We start from the raw sequence: 17,126 nt of genomic DNA, 5'->3' as shown, positions 1-17,126 counted from the left end.
CATCGGTACAAGTACTAATACCACACTGTGAGTATTAGTACCGCATTCATAACCTTCCTGTAGTAAAAGTATCATCAGTACAAGTACTAATACCACACTGTGAGTATTAGTACCGCATTCATAACCTTCCTGTAGTAAAAGTATCATCAGTACAAGTACTAATACTACACTGTGAGTATTAGTAAACTTATCAGTCTACTTCCTGTTTACATCAGCAACCACCCGCATGCCCAGTGTACGTGAAGAGTCACGTGATATTCGTTTTGAGGCGTGTTAGTCTGGACGGAGATCAATTCGAAAACGATGCTGAAATGCCGTGTGGGCGGAGATCGTTGTGGGACGGAGTAGTATGGATGTAGCCTCAGTAACCGAGATGTTGATTCTTGTCAATAGATGGCTCGATTATTCAGCTGTTGGGAAACGACTTGACGGGACGCGTTTCATCGCCTTTAAAGTTCCTCTGAAACAGGTCAGGATTCAAGAAGTCTGGTTTCACCTTTCTTGTTGTTGGAGCTGCTCTTTAACGTCTGTAACATCTTTAACATCTGTACCATCTGTGTTTGTTCATTCAGTCTCTGAACCGTCAGCTTCCGAGTTCGGATGTGTTCGGTCCGTGGGAGCTGCTGGATGCTCTGAACACAGAAAAGCAAGAGCTCGGTTTGATCGTTGACCTAACGTTCACCACACGCTACTACACCCTTCAGGTAACACACTTCATGTAACACCCTTCAGGTAACACACTTCATGTAACACCCTTCAGGTAACACACTTCAGGTAACACACTTCAGGTAACACCCTTCAGGTAACACCCTTAATGTAACACACTTCAGGTAACACCCTTAATGTAACACACTTCAGGTAACACACTTCAGGTAACACCCTTCATGTAACACCCTTCAGGTAACACACTTCAGGTAACACCCTTCAGGTAACACACTTGTTTACATGTTGTTCTTCTCCGTTCTCCAGGACATCCCAGAGTCTCTGCTGGTCTTGAAGATCTTCACCGCCGGTCACGAGGTTCCAAGCGACGACACGATCCTGAGCTTCAAACGCGCCGTATGCAGGTTTCTACGAGACAACGCGGAGAACGGTGATTGATGAACATAAGTTGGTAACATGTTAGAACTTGTTACTAACATGTTAATAATATGTTAATAATATGCTAACTGATCTGTCAAATAATATGGTAATACTATGTTAACTAATATGTTAACTAATGTGTTAACTAATGTGTTCATAATATTAACTGATATGGTAAGTAATATGGTAATAATATGTTAATAACATGTTAACATGTTGTTAACATGTTGTTAACATGTTAACTAACATGTTAGTAACATTTGCTCTTTTAATAACAAGTTACTAACACGTTAATAACATGTTAGTAACTTGAACACATCTGCTCACATGTTAGTAACTAATGTTATTAATGTTACTAATGTAACATGAGTAACGTATGTTAGTAACATGTATTTAACAAACATAAGTTACTTTAATGTTAGTTACATAAATTACTAACATGTTAGTAACACATTACTAATATCAGTGACTAGCATAATTTACTAACAGAAGTTACTGGCATGTTAGTTACATGTTATTGACATACTTTACTAACATACGCTACTTAAACATAACGTGTTAGTAACACGTCAGTAACAGTTACTAACATGTACTAACATGTTACTAACATTAGTTCCTAACATGTAACATGTGAGCAGATGGTTGCAACTATCTATTATTTTCACTGTCGGTTCATTTAGATTAGATTTATTTATTTATTTTAGTCTGAATGTCGGTTTTGGTTTGTTGGACCTGTAACTGGTGTAAGAAAAGCAGACGAATGTCTCTTTAGGAAAGAAAACATGCAGGAGGAGGTTTGTTACAGAAAGAGAGAAAAGTAGTAAACTTTGTATTCATCTTGAGGATCGTCCTTTTTGTTTCAGACAAGCTGATTGGAGTCCACTGTACTCACGGTCTAAACCGGACCGGATACCTGATCTGCAGGTGAGTCAGTCTGAACCTCAGGTAGTTTGACCTGTAGTGTGAACGGTGTGTAACAGCTGTGTGTGACCTGCAGGTACCTCATAGATGTTGATGGGATGGATCCTAAAGAGGCAGTAGAGTGTGAGTACTGATGGTTATTTTAAAGTGTCGTCAATGAAAGGAAAGCTTCTTAAATGTTCTTTTGTTCTCAGTGTTCAACTCCTCTCGGGGACATGATGTTGAGAGACAGAACTATCTGGACGACCTACAAAGTGGACCGAAGAGGAGGTGACCCTCTTTAAAATACCTCATTATTTTACATGCTGACTATGCAGAACGTTAACGGGTCTGTTTCCACCAGTAATGAGGGGATGGAGGAGGCTGAGCAGGAGCCAATGAGAGGCCTCGCTTCACATCGGCCCAGTTTCACCCCGTCAGACTCTGACAGCAGAGAAGAGAGACAGTCCCACTTTAAAGAGTCCCGGAACGACAGGTAGGGTCTTCACATCTGTCTTTGACATCTTCACATCTGTCTTTGACATCTGCCTCTCTGCTCATCCTCTTCCAGCAGACCTTTCCCTCCAAGAGGAACAAACCAGCGCTCACACCACCACCACACTGGTCCACCTAAGGGAGCCCCTCACCCCCCTTATCAATGGACCCCCTCTAATGCTGAGAGTCAGTGGAGGAGTACCCCACGCTCAGAGGACAGGAGCTCCAGGTATCCTCCTCCAGATGATTGGCGGTCCAGATGTGCTCCTCCAGAGGACAGCAGGTCCAGGTATGCTCCTCCAGAGGACAGGAGCTCCAGGTATCCTCCTCCAGAGGATTGGAGGTCCAGATGTGCTCCTCCAGAGGACAACAAGTCCAGATATACAGTTCCAGAGGATTGGAGGTCCAGATATGCTCCTCCAGAGGACAGCAGGTCCAGGTATGCTCCTCCAGAGAACAGGAGGTCCAGGTATGCTCCTCCAGAGGAGAGGAGGTCCACGTATGCTCCTCCAGAGGACAGGAGGTCCAGATTTGCTCCTCCAGAGGAGAGGAGGTCCAGGTATCCTCCTCCACAGGACAGGAGGTCCAGATGTGCTCCTCCAGAGGAGGACAGAAGGAGAGGTCCTCCTCCTCTCCCTCGTTACTCTGCACGCTGGACTAACGAGTCCATCGGTTGAGATGGACCTGGAAGTGGACTAGAGTAGACTAGAGTGGACTGGACCTAAGATGAGACTTCACTAACGTGTGAAACCTGCTGCTCATCAACAGAAAGATGTTTTATTTTTAACAGCAGCTGTAATTCAGACCTGACGTCTTCGGGGTTCTGTTGATGAAGCTCTATGGCTCTGATTAAAGTTACTCAGCTCTAGTTTGGTTTTGTTTCCTGAGCTTCAGCCGACGGAAACAAAGACATGAAACAGTTTGTAAGATCTTCACGTTATTGTTCATACTTTTATATTTTTTAGGTTTTATCCCTCTGAAGGCAACAAATGATTATTCTTATTATCTCTATTAATCGATTAGTTGCTCGTTCTATAAACAAGATGTGGAACATGCTGTATGTGAAAGATATTAAAGTTTGCTTAATAAAAGACTGAAATGTGTCAGAAGTATGTGTTTTTGGAACCAGTGAAAGTTAAACATCTTTGACGTTATAATAAAGTCCCTATAATTCTCTGGAGATGGTTTAATCAGTTAGTCAACTAATCGTCTCAGTCGATCAATAAATCCAAAAAGGACGTCTGTCAACAAATCACCTGAGCAGGTGTGAGTGAACCCGGAGACGTCATCAATAAGTGAGACCTTATACTACTGCTACTACTACTAGTACTACTACTACTGCAGCTACTAGTACTACTACTAGTACTACTACTACTACTAGTGCTACTACTACTAGTACTACTACTACTGCAGCTACTAGTACTACTACTAGTACTACTACTAGTGCTACTACTACAGCTACTACTAGTACTACTACTAGTACCACTAGTACTAGTACTACTAGTAGTAGTACTACTGCTACTAGTACTGCTACTAGTACTAGTGCTGCTACTACTACTGCTACTAGTACTACTGCTACTACTACTAGTGCTACTAGTAGTAGTAGTACTACTACTACTACTACTACCACTACTGTCTTCATTGATTTGTTCCAATCAGTTTATTTAAATGAGGTCTGTAGTTGTGTTTTATATGTATTTGTCGTGTACTTGATGTGTTGATACTTTCTGAAGAGAATATTTTTATTGCAGTCAAAACCTGCAGCACAATAAACCACCTCCATCATACCATACATTATTTATTTGTATTATATTTATATACACATTCTATACAAAGAAAAGATGAGCACACTTTTGTTATGAATCTCCAGAGACTGTGCAGATGACCACAAGGAGGAGCTGTTGCTCTGTGTGAGTTTAATAATAAACTTAGAGCTAGAGAGACTCGCTGCTTCTCAGCAGGTCTCATTCTAGTCCAAGTGGGTCCAGGTGGGTCCAGGTGTCCCCAGAGACGAGCTTTAAGAAAGACGAACCCAAACGTCTGTAGACGAGAGACACAAACCGTCATATTGATATTGATTGGATTGATAATATTGATGATCCTCTTTAAATTGATCATTATTAATAAATGTTTCAGGAGACTCCTCATTTCCACTCCTTGTCTCCTCTCCTCAGCTAGTCCACTCTTTCCTTTCCTTGTTTTCTTTCGTCATTCCCCCCCATCCTGTAGACATGAAGTTGAATGGACAGGGAGAGACAGTGATGCTAATAGATGTTGTCACAGGTCTCTTGAGTGACTTTAGGTCCTCTAACAAAGAGTTATATATATATACTGTATATGTGTGTGTATATATATATAAACACAAGTCAAATATATACATACAGTATATATATATACATATATACTGTACATGTATATATATATATATATACACACATGTACAGTATATATGTGTGTGTGTACATATTTGACTTGTGTTTATCTGCAACAGCAACCTGAACTTAAATTAAGAGACAAAACATCCATCCATCCATCCATTTGCCTCCGCTTATCCGGGGTCGGGTCGCGGTGGCAACAGGCCAAGCAGGCTGACCCAGACCTCCCTCTCACCGTCAACATGTTCCAGCTCATTCTGGGGGATCCCGAGGCGTTCCCAGGCCAGCTTGGAGATGTAATCCCTCCAGCGTGTTCTGGGTCTTCCCCGGGGTCTCTTCCCAGTTGGACGTGCCTGGAAAACCTCCAGTGGGAGGCGTCCAGGAGGCATCCTAATTAGATGCCCGAACCACCTCAGCTGACTCCTTTCGACGCGAAGGAGTAGCGGCTCGACTCCAAGCTCCCTCCTGATGACCGAGCTCCTTACCCTATCTCTAAGGCTGAGCCCGGCCACCCTACGGAGGAAGCTCATTTCGGCCGCTTGTAGCCGCGACCTTGTCCTTTCGTTCACGACCCAGAGTACGTGACCATAGGTGAGGGTAGGAACGTAGACCGAGTGGTAAATTGAGAGCTTTGCCTTCTGGCTCAGCTCCCTCTTTACCAAGATGGTCCGCTGCAGCGCCTGCTTTACTGCTGCAGCCGCACCGATCCGCCTGTCGATCTCCCACTCCATCTTACCCTCACTCGTGAACAAGACCCCGAGATACTTGAACTCCTTCGCTTGAGGTAGGCACTCCGTCCCCACCTGGAGGGAGCAATCCACCGGTTTCCGGCAGAGAACCATGGCCTCAGATTTGGAGGTGCTAACTCTCATCCCCGCCGCTTCACACTCGGCTGCAAACCGCCCCAGTGAATGCTGGAGGTCACGATCCGAGGAGGCTAACAGGACCACATCATCTGCAAACAGCAGAGAGGTGATCCCGAGACCCCCGAACCTGACGTTCTCCACCCCCAGGCTGTGCCTAGATATCCTGTCCATGAAAGTCATGAACAGGACCGGAGACAAAGGGCAGCCCTGGCGGAGGCCAACACCCACCGGGGACATGTCTGACTTATTGCCGAGAATGCGGACACAGCTCCTACTGCAGTCGTACAGAGACCGGATCGCCCGTTGTAACGGGTCCGGCACCCAATACTCCCGCAGCACCCCCCACAAGACCCCCCGAGGGACCCGGTCGAAAGCCTTCTCCAAGTCCACAAAGCACATGTAGACTGGTTGGGCAAACTCCCAGAACCCCTCCAGTAGTCTTGCGAGGGTAAAGAGCTGGTCCACTGTTCCACGGCCGGGACGGAATCTGCATTGCTCCTCTTGAATCTGAGGTTCGACAAACGGTCGGAGCCTCCTTTCCAGCACCCTGGCATAAGCCTTCCCCGGGAGGCTGAGTAGTGTGATACCCCAGTAATTCGAGCACACTCTCCGGTCCCCCTTTTTGAAAATGGGAACCACCACCCCGGTCTGCCAGTCCATGGGCACTGATCCTGACCCCCATGCGACATTGAAGAGGCGTGTCAGCCAGGACATCCCAACTATGTCCAGCGCTTTCAGCATCTCAGGGCGGATCTCATCCACCCCCGGCGCCTTGCCACCAAGGAGCTTTTTGACTACCTCAGCGGCCTCTGCCAGGGATATGGGTGAGCCTCCCCCGAGATCTTCAGGCGCTGCCTCCTCTGCAGAGGACATGTTGGTTGGGTTTAGGAGTTCCTCAAAGTGCTCTTTCCACCGCCCGACGATGTCCCCTGTCCGGGTCAGCAGTTCCCCCCCCCTGCTGAGAACAGCCTGGGGTAAGCCCTGCTTTCCCTTCCTGAGCTGTCGGATGGTTTGCCAGAACCTCCTTGAGGCCAACCGAAAGTCCTTCTCCATGGCCTCCCCGAACTCCTCCCATGCCCGAGTTTTAGCATTCGCGACCACCGCAGCTGCAGCCCTTCTGGCCTGCCGGTACCTGTCAGCTGCTTCGGGAGACCCCTGGGCCAACCAGGCCTTGAAGGTCTCCTTCTTCAGCTTGACGGCTTCCCTCACCTCCGGTGTCCACCACCGGGTTCTCGGGTTGCCGCGACAACAGGCACCGATGACCTTCCGGCCACAGCTCCTAGCGGCCGCGTCCACAATAGAGGCTTTGAACATGGTCCATTCGGATTCCATGTCCCCAACCTCCCTCGGGATGTGTGAGAAGTTCTTCCGGAGGTGGGAGTTAAAGACCTCCCGGACAGGGTCCTCCGCCAGACGTTCCCAGTTCACCCTCACTACACGTTTGGGCTTGCCGGGTCTTTCCAACCGGTTCCCCTGCCATCTGATCCAACTCACCACCAGGTGGTGATCAGTTGACAGCTCTGCTCCTCTCTTCACCCGAGTGTCCAAGACATACGGCCGCAAATCAAATGATACGATTACAAAGTCGATCATTGATCTCTGGCCTAAGGTGTTCTGGTACCAGGTACACTTATGACCCACCTTTTGTTCGAACATGGTGTTCGTTATGGCCAAACCATGACAAGCACAGAAGTCCAATAACGAGACACCATTCGGGTTCAGATCGGGCAAGCCGTTCCTTCCAATCACCCCCCGCCAGGTTTCTCTGTCATTGCCCACGTGAGCATTGAAGTCCCCCAGGAGAACTATGGAGTCAGTAGGTGGCGCCCTTTCCAGGACCCCTCCCACCGACTCCAAGAAGGCCGGATACTCTGAACTGCTGTTTGGTGCGTAAGCACAAACCACAGTCAGAGCCTTGCTCCCCGCAACCCGTAGGCGCATGGAGGCGACCCTCTCGTTCTCCGGGGAGAACTCCAACACAGCGGCGCTCAGCCGGGGGCTCGTGAGTATACCCACTGGCGCCTCTCACCCTGGGCAACTCCGGAAAAGGACAAAGTCCAACCTCTCTCCAGGAGCTTGGTTCCAGAGCCAGCGCTGTGTGGAGGCGAGTCCAACTATATCTAGCTGGTATCGCTCCACCTCCTGCACCAGCTCTGGCTCTTTCCCCGCTAGCGAGGTGACGTTCCACGCCCCTAGAGCAAGTCTATGCTGCCGGTGATCGGCTCGCCCAGGCCTCCCGCCTGACCCGCCACCCGGTCTGCATTGCACCCGACCCCGATGCTTGTCCCTGTGGGTGGTGGGTCCACAGGGTGGCTGCTCCATGCTGTTTATTCGGGCTGAGCCCGACCGGGCCCCATGGGCGAAGGCCCGGCCACCAGACGCTTGCCGACGAGCTCCCCTCCTGGGTCTGGCTCCGGGAGGGTGCCCCGGTTTCCCTGGTCCAGGCGAGGTGGCTAAAGTCCGTGGGCTGCTTATCATTAGGGTCGTTTGAACCGCTCTGAGTCTGGGCTCTCCCCCGAGACCTGTTTGCCTTGGGAGACCCTACCAGGGGCTAATGCCCCGGACAACATAGCTTCCAGGATCACTGAGCCACTCAAACTCCTCCACCACGTTAAGGTGGCGATTCGCGGAGGAGACAAAACATATATAACAACATCTATAAAAAAACAACAAAAGATTCAATAAAATATACAAAAACATGCAAAGTCACGCTGTTTAAATAAAGGTTGAAGGAATGAAGAGAGAAGCGTAGTCCCATGACGTCCTGATTCATTAGAAGATAACTTGGTTTATATTGTGTGATAGGATTCAATGAATTCAACTGAGATAATCCTGTTTATTCACCGGGTTAAATCACATTTATGTTCTAATATTTCCTCTGTTTGATTTCATGTTTCTGTCTGTGGGTCAACGCTTGCTTCCTGTCACCACTGCTTTATGTATTCTGTGTGTGTGTGAGAGAAGAAGCCAACATACATGAGTGTATTTTTCTCTTAGCATTCATATTCATTTTCTGCTAAAGAGGCAGAGGAGCCTTTAATTAGACTCAAACCAGGACTATCTCATCCATTTAGTATTTCTGTATCACTCTGAATTATCTGTGGCATCATTATTTCAATGGAGTGTGTGTGTGTGTGCGTGTGTGTGTGTCTAAAGGGTAGATAAACACGCGTCCTGAACAGGACCAGAATAATTCATGAGCTGTCACAAAGTATTCTCAACTACACTACACACAAATAATTGAAATAACGATGTAAAAGTACTCACGCATGCTCACACACATTAACATGGGTTAGACACACACACACACACACACACACACACATACACGATATGGAGCTTTTTCCCATCGTTATTTCCCTTTGAGAGCATGATTTCACATTCAGCTATATAGTACATGTTTGTATTATATATAAAATGCTCTCTCTACACTCTACACTCTGTCCTCACCCTCAGACGTGGAGATAACCTGGAGCTGGTACTGTTTCTAATTGATTCTAGTGTTTTAAAGGTAAGTGGGCTGCCTCCGTTTTATCAGGGTGTGTTTAAGTCTTGGGCCCTTTTTACACATAAAAGGTGCCCACAGTCTAACTCTCTGTACTGGTTGTTGAGAGAACCATTGATTCACAGGGCCAAGCTGGACATCAGCAGCAGCGTCACCCCCGGCCTGATGGGGGCGCTGCTCAAGTCCCAAACCCTATGCCTGCAGCAGCTGGTGGACGCAGTGGGACCGACGCAGTGGGACCGACGCTGAGCGACGCCCCGGCCCTGGGCTCTCTGCTGGGTCTGCATTCTGTCCGGGTGGCGAAGAGGCTCCTGGAGCTGTGGAGCCAGAGGCTGACTGGGAAAGAGAGGAGCCTCCTCACGAACTACAGCCAAAGAAAAGTCAAGCCAGACCCTGCAGACCCTTTCCCTGAGATCTCCCTGAGCCTGGGGCTAGGGGAACTCACCGGCCCCCTGCTTGCTACAACACGCCCAGAGAAGCTAACACTATACAAGGCAGACAAGAATACCTTGTATTTAAACTGTGTAAAGGGAACAAACAAGAGAGGACTGTGCAACAGGCTCCCCACTGTGTGGTCAGACAGACTGGGACAAAACGGACCTGGCCCACAGTGGAGGATTTTATATAAACCTCCCCTCAGAAAACGGACTGCTGACCTCCAGTGGAGGATTCTACATGGTGCTGTCGCCTCCAATGCTTTATCTCTGTTCTTAATCCCTCTGTTCTTAGCCAGTGCCCGTTCTGTAGCCTTAAAACAGGGGTCTTGCAACGTTTTTCAGGCCAAGGACCACCAAACTGATAGAGAGATGGAGCAGGGACCCCCGACTATATATATTGTATAAAATTGTGTTTATATTAAATGGGCCTAGTACCATGTATAAACATACCTCTTTATTGTGCATTCAATACTAAGCTATTCAAATAATACACAGGTTCATATATTCATGTTTTTATGTTAAACATGTGCAAGGTACAGTGAGCCATGCCACTGACATTTATAAACATGCCTTGTCAGCTGATACCAATGCCAATATCAACATTGTCTGTTAATTGCATGATAATCATCATACAAGCTATTCACACTGATGTTTTCACATAAATGTGGAAACGAGAATGAGTGATGGCCTATTAGTGCCACTGCCATGCATAAACATACTGTTATCTTTCATACAATACTGAACTATTAACATAATGGACACATTCATGTTTAGAATTTATTATTATTTTTTTAATTGTCTAATCCAGTGTTTTTCAACCTTTTCTGAGCTGCGGCACATTTTTTACATTGAAAAGATCCCGGGGCACACCAACAACCAAAAACGTTACAAAATGATACCTTTTAGCATAATACAGCAGATATGCAGGGGTGTGGAAGTCAATCACAGAGAGGGACACAACAAGAAATTGTGACTACGTTGAGGGCCAAATAGAGTCACCATGTAATAAACAGGACAGAAGGGATATTGGACAAAGTGCAAGAAGAATACATGTTGAGGTAGGCTACATTATTTTATGCATACATACCAGAGCCAGATGTTTGGCATCTTTTCTTGGCTGCCAGTTCATTAATATCTGGGTTAGGTTCTGTGGAAACCCTCAAGATGGAGTGAAGGTGCATCAGTGAGACTCCTGCGGGTTTTTGTTCATCTTCATCACAGAGAAAAGCTGCTCACACAGGTATGTGCTTCCAAACATGCAGAGGTTGATGAGCAGCATGTAGGCGGAGCTAAGAAATCGTCTCGGGGGTGAAGCTTGGAAACTGTGCAGCGCCCTCAGAGTCACACTTTGCCTTGAGTGTCATTACACTGGAGGTCTATCAGCTCCACAGGTGCTCTTTCTACGTCAACTGCAAACGGATTGCTGAGCAGTTCAGATTTAAATTTCTGAGCTGCGAAGTTGGCAAATCGCAGAGTGAACTCTGTGCCAAATGCGTCCAGTTTATCAGCAACATGCGCAGTCGTGAACACAGCGGTGGAGACTTTTACTGCATCACACGTGTCTGTGATCACACGTCCCCGTCCCTGAAGCTGGAGCTTTAGCGCAGTGAGATGCTTCGTTATGTCGCACAAAAAGCCAGCTCACATCGCCACTTTTCGTCCCGGAGCTCTGTGGTGTCTCCCATATAAACATATGATATTTCCTGGCGGGCCGTTGTACCGAGGGCCGGATATATGCTGACAATTTAATGACAAGTCTCAATGTGTTGAACCTTACGAGGCTTTTCATCTGGGTTATTTTGTCCAGGGCCCAGTTCAGAGTCTGCATTTTTCCTTTTCAAATATTTCTCCATCGCTGTTCGTCTCGTCACCGCAACCTCTCCCGCGCGTCATTTCATTCTACTGTCCTAAACACGGTCATTACTGCACTACCTACTGCCACCCACTGGCATGGAAGAGTATTTATTACTCAGCCAGCCACTATATTGCAGCTCAGACACTCAACAATGGCAACGTATTTGCAACAACTAAATCATATTTTATTGGACTCATTAAGTGAAATTGGACATTTTCCCACGGCACACCTGACGATCTCTCACAGCGGTTGAAAATCACTGCTCTAATCAACCAAAAATGTCGCGGGGGGGTCAGGAGGCTGTGACATCAGGGCCAGAACAGGGAGGGTCAGGAGGCTGTGACATCAGGGCCAGACTCTGCTGCAGTTCAGCTTCTACCAACACGATGGAGACCTGGAGGCCTTAAACAGTGCTGTGTCCAGTGATGTTTGCACAAGTTTTTATCAGACAAACTATTATATATATTAAAAAAAAAAAAAGAACAGTGAATATAATGCATTAGCACTTTATTGAATAGTTGAAATTGTCCAAATTATAAATATGTAAATAAAGTGTTAATAAAGTGTTTTTGAAAAATCAAAAAAATCTCGTGTCTCTCTCTCTGTCTCTCTGTCTTTCTGTCTCTCTCTCTCTCTCTCTCTGAGCGGAAGGAGTGTGGAGTTGACGGAGAGTGTTTGAGAGCGATTAACACTGATTTTTTCGGTATTTTTCGTCACTAGTTAACGTTGGATGTGATAGTGTATCTCACAGTGTTTGTGTGAACATTTAGCTGGTTTTAGGGTCTTTGTGAGTGGTTGCTGTCGATCAGCTCGTGCGTGCTGGTCGGCGTGCTGAACGCCACCATGGACATGACCGAACTCACGAGGAAACATGGCATAAAGATCCCGCCGACTTTCCCGGTTTCAGTGGAGGAATGCAGCCTGGCAGTAGGTGAACTTGTCGGACACAGCAACGTGAAGTCCGCTGCGCGAATGAACAATGCCGGGGTCATCTTTTTCGATACCATCAGAAATGCGGAAGTGGTGATTGACAACGGAATCGAGGTGGGCGATAACTTCTTCCCCGTGTATCCTCTCTGCACACCGGCTGTGAAGGTAACAGTGTCCAACGTCCCACCGTTCATCAGAGATGAAGACATAACCAGGGAACTATCAAGATACGGGAGGATAGTGTCTAAGGTGAAGAAAGTGTCCTCTGGGTGCAGGTCTCCTATCCTGAAACACGTGGTGTCTCACAGGAGACAGCTGCTCATGATCCCAAACAACAGGAGCAAGGTGCTCAACCTAGTGTTCAATATCAGGTTAGATGACTTCGACTACGTCATTTATGCAACAACTGATGACTTTAAATGTTTCAGTTGTGGAAAAGTGGGTCATCAGAGGAGAACGTGTCCTGAGAAAAACAGCTCTCATAAGGACCAGAACCAGAACTAGACAGGTACTGAGGAGGGCAGAGGAGACAAGCAAGACGGACAGGATGGGCCAGATGGGGTCCAAAAGAGGAGGGAGGAGGGGACAAGTGAGACCCAGGAGGTGAGGGAGGAGGGAGCAAGTCAGATACAGAAGGTGAGGGAGAGTGCTGGAGGACAGGTGGAGACAGGTGGTGAGGTGGACATGGAAGCAGACGAGGAGCAGCTCAAAGCCCCTCAGCTGAAGAGGAAACAGAGAGGAGACAGCGGAAGCTCACAGGCGAAGAAAGCGGCAACAAAAGGAAGTGGAGGAGCAGCAGAGTGTGAGTCCAGTCTGGAGGAAGACTCTGAGTCCAGTATGGAAGAGGACTCTGAGTCAAGTCGGGAGGAGGACTCTGAGTCCAGTCAGGAGGAGGGCGCTGCTGCTGACAGTGAGCCCTCTAAACACAGTGCTGGCAGCTGTAGGAGCTTTGGAGGCTACAGCGTGGAGAAGATAAAGGAGTATCTGAAGAGGAGTAAGAATGTGAGAGGAGCCAAAGTGGAGGACTACCTCTCTGACAAAGAGAAGCTCTCCAGCTCTGCCAGAGCTCACATGAGAAGCAAGGACAGAGGAGGTCTCATGAAGCAGGAAGGCTTCAGACTGAAGAAGATAGTTCACAAAGTGGACAAATAACTGAACAAAGATGGTGCTAAGTGAGAATAAGATCTCACAGTCTAAAGACAATCAAAGACACATTTATGTATGTTGGACTTTATTTGTTTAACCATTTTAAATGGTAAAGAAACCGAAACTTTCATGTTGTTCAAAGAAAATAAAGGTTTTCTAAAAATCAAAAAAATCTCTCTGAGGTCCTCCAACAGAAATCATTGTTTGTTGCGACATCATTTCCAGTTTCTGTCACTGTTAGAAAAATTCACTCGAGACTGGTGTAAAAATCATTAATCACTGGACATTTATTCTTTGCAAAGAAGGAGACAGGGTTGATTCACATACAGAATGTACATCAAGACCGCTCGAAGATCTGTCTCCGATTCTCTGGTATTTATACTCAGTAAACAACATGCAGTGGGCTGGCACATGGTAACACACACACATTTTGCATTTCACACAGGCGTCTACGTATCTGGACACTTTAACAATTCGTTCTAGTACAAAGGTCACTTTCTCGTAAATCATGGTCGCAAATCAGCCCTGCGTAAGTATTGACGCTTTCTACAAGTTTATTATCATTCTTATTCAGGACAAACAGCTGTAGTGTTCTTTCGGCAATCAACTGCTTCTTATTAGACTAAACATCTGCTGAAGACCTGGTGTCAGTGAAAGTTCACACAAGGACACAGGCCTTAAACACTACAGAGGAATCATTTAAACGCATACTAATTAGTCATTTAGATTTTTTCCCAACAGTCACACTGCTGGAATCCATCTGAACTCTGCTGTTTCTCTCATGGATTTATTGATTGATTGATTTATTGGAGAATCTTTATGAACAACAAACGTTATTAGACAAACTGCTCTCTGGTTTGTTCTGCTGGTCATTAGGACATAAATACACAGCTGGACATTATTATTATTATGATCCATCTTTACTCTGTCATTATTATTATTATACAGGACCCTGAGAACCTTGTGGTTCTGCAGCCGTCCTCCACTCTGTTTGTTTGTTTCAGCTTCAAGGTGACCAAACTGAATAAAACATAAATACAGAAGCTCCTGCTGTCAAACACAGTGACGGTTACTGTGAGAGCTAAAAGGCAGCATTTAAGTGTGTATATGTGTGTGTGTGTGTGTGTGTGTGTGTATGTGTGTGTGCATGTGTGTGTGTGTGTGTGTGTGTGTGTATCTCAGGCTGGTTCCTGTGATTGATGCTGGCAGGTGTTTCTCTCCTCACACTCACACTGACATCTCATTCCCCTCCAAGTCGCTCAAAGAAGTGAGGGGGGGGGTGTCACAGGCTGAATGCTAATCAACATGGCCGCTGCCCCCCTGCTCTGCGGTCAGATAACAGGCTGATGTGTCGGCAAGGAATCAGCGCTGACAAGTCCTCGGCTGGAGGAGACAACATGAGAATTTGTTCTCTGACGTACCGACTCCCTCACAGGGTTCCTGAAGGCAGCGGGAACATCTGCTGCTTCTTCTTCTCCTCCTCCTCCTCTTTTCGTTTCCGGTGAGTGTGAGTGTGGAGGTGAGATGGTGGAAGTGCGAGTGGCGCTAGTTTTGAATGGTTCCTGATCTTCGGGTCTTTGGTTTTCTTCCTTTGTTGAGGCGGATGATCAGGTGAGTCTCTTTAACGGTTGTACTGCTTGGTGTGTTGAGTGATCGGGGCTCTGTCAAGGTGCGTTCGGGAGGAATGGCGTCCTCCGAGACGCCACCTCCGTCTCTCCGGCAGGGAGTGAGGATCGCCCCCCCCCCGGAAAACAGCGTGACGGTGGAGGAGGTGTTGCTGGCTGTCGGTGAGCAGGTGGGACACGATAAGCTCAGCTTTGCCTCCAGAATGAACAAAGCAGTGGTGGCGTTCCTGAAGCAAGAGCCTCTAGTCCACCAGCTGATCGAGAGCGGAGTGTTCATCAGGGACGTGTTTGCGCAGGTCTCCCCGCTGTCAGCTCCCTCCACGCGGATCACTGTGTCCGGTGTTCCACCGTTTATCCAGAACGAGCTGTTGGAGAAAGAGCTCCGGAGGTTCGGGAAGTTTGCTAGCGGACTAAAAACAGTGAGTCTGTGATGTAAAGACCCTAAACTGAGGCATGTTCAGTCTCTGAGGCGGCAGCTGTTCATGTTTCTGGACTCACAGACTCAAACCCTGGAGGTGTCCTTCAGAGTGAAGCACGGTGACGGTTCCTACATGGTGTACGCCAGCTCCGCACAGCTCAAGTGTTTCCAGTGTGGATGTGTGGGACACAAACGGTTTTGCGGTACTGCAGGCGCGGCGGCTGGTGGTAAAGACAAAGATGAGAAGGAGCAGAGCCGAGCGGAGGAGCAACAGGCCAATGTTGCAGAGAACAGTAGCTCTCAGACTGGACAACCCCAGCCAGCATAAAGCGTGGAGGAAGCAGCCTCCACCAGTGATGAACCCAGTGTGTCTAACAGTCAGCTGTCAGGTGGAGAGGACATGGAGCATGACTCTGAGTCAGACATAGAGTCTGTGAGTGGAACCTCCAGAAAACCAATGAATCTGTACTCACTGATAGAAATAAACTCTTTTCTAGATCAAACATATAAAAATAAATCTATGAAAGTAAGCGATCACTTCAGTGACATCACGAAATTCATCAAATCAGTCAACGTAGTTATGACACTGGTCGTCTCTGACCTTCTGGATGAGAAGAAGCATTTCCGCTTTAGAAACACAAAGCGGTAGAAGTGTTAAAGAGACTGAACCGTGATGATCATGTCCCTCACAGTGTCTGTCTCTCTGAGCCCTCAGTGCAGACCCTCAGCATCATATCGTTAAACATCAGCAGTGGGAGAGATCCACAGGAACGGGCTTTAAGATCTGAAGTCTCCACTCAGATGCTCTGCGGCAGCACCTCCACGATGGACGTGTGTGTGCGTCACTTCTAACATGTTGCAGGCTGCAGTGCAGAAGAAGCTCTGAAAGCTGCTTCGCTCCATCCAGCTCAGCTGCTGGGGCTCGTCCACAACAAGGGAACCTGGACTACGGATCAGACGCAGACCTCGTTCTGCTCGACGACGCCTCAACGTCGAAGAAGAAGAAGAAGCCTGCAGATGGAACCAGCTGAACCGCGGTGCGTTCAGGGGACGATAGTGTGTATGTGTGAGCTTGTGTGTGAGTGTGCATGTGTGAGTGTGTACATGTGTATGTGTGTGTGTGCGTTTTTGTTTGTGTGTGTGGGCAGTCCTTCAATTAGAGGATCGGCGGTTCGATCCCTGGCTCCGGCTCCGCTGTCGCATGTCGATGTGTCCTTGAGCAAGACACTTAACTCCCGTAGCTGTGCCTACGGTGTGATAGATTCTCATTGTAAGGAGCTATTGTAATAAAAGCGTCTGCTAAATGACTGTAATGTCTCTTTCTGTCTGTCTCTCCTTGTAGTTGAGTGCGTCTTTATTGTCCCGCCTCTTCTGCAAACATGGAAGGTGAAACAAGGAGAGACTGTGTGACTTTATATCTGTGGCCATACAAGTCAACATCACAGTGTGTGTGTGTGTGTGTGTGTGTGTGTGTGTGTGTGTGTGTGTGTG

General features: G+C 47.3%; 1 protein-coding gene across 2 annotated transcripts; it reads left to right on the top strand.

Moving 5' to 3' along the window:
• Positions 1–241: 241 nt before the first annotated feature.
• Positions 242–3,581, top strand: dusp11 (dual specificity phosphatase 11 (RNA/RNP complex 1-interacting)). 2 transcript variants are annotated; one of them, XM_031878781.1, is made up of 8 exons: positions 242–469; positions 573–704; positions 970–1,093; positions 1,947–2,007; positions 2,081–2,127; positions 2,199–2,274; positions 2,348–2,479; positions 2,558–3,581. In XM_031878781.1, the coding sequence occupies exons 1-8, from the start codon at positions 350–352 to the stop codon at positions 3,153–3,155; spliced, it is 1,290 nt and encodes a 429-aa protein (XP_031734641.1). In that variant the 5' UTR covers positions 242–349; the 3' UTR covers positions 3,156–3,581. The 2 variants fall into 2 exon arrangements, with proteins under 2 accessions (XP_031734641.1, XP_031734640.1); XM_031878780.1 differs by having other exon boundaries at positions 2,555–3,581.
• Positions 3,582–17,126: the final 13,545 nt, after the last annotated feature.

The sequence above is a fragment of the Anarrhichthys ocellatus genome, unplaced genomic scaffold (assembly GCF_004355925.1).
Source record: "Anarrhichthys ocellatus isolate YVR2014 unplaced genomic scaffold, GSC_Weel_1.0 scaffold202, whole genome shotgun sequence".
Lineage (NCBI taxonomy): Eukaryota > Metazoa > Chordata > Actinopteri > Perciformes > Anarhichadidae > Anarrhichthys > Anarrhichthys ocellatus.
The sequence above is the reverse complement of the archived record's forward strand: the minus strand, read 5'-3'. Positions and strand labels throughout refer to the sequence as shown.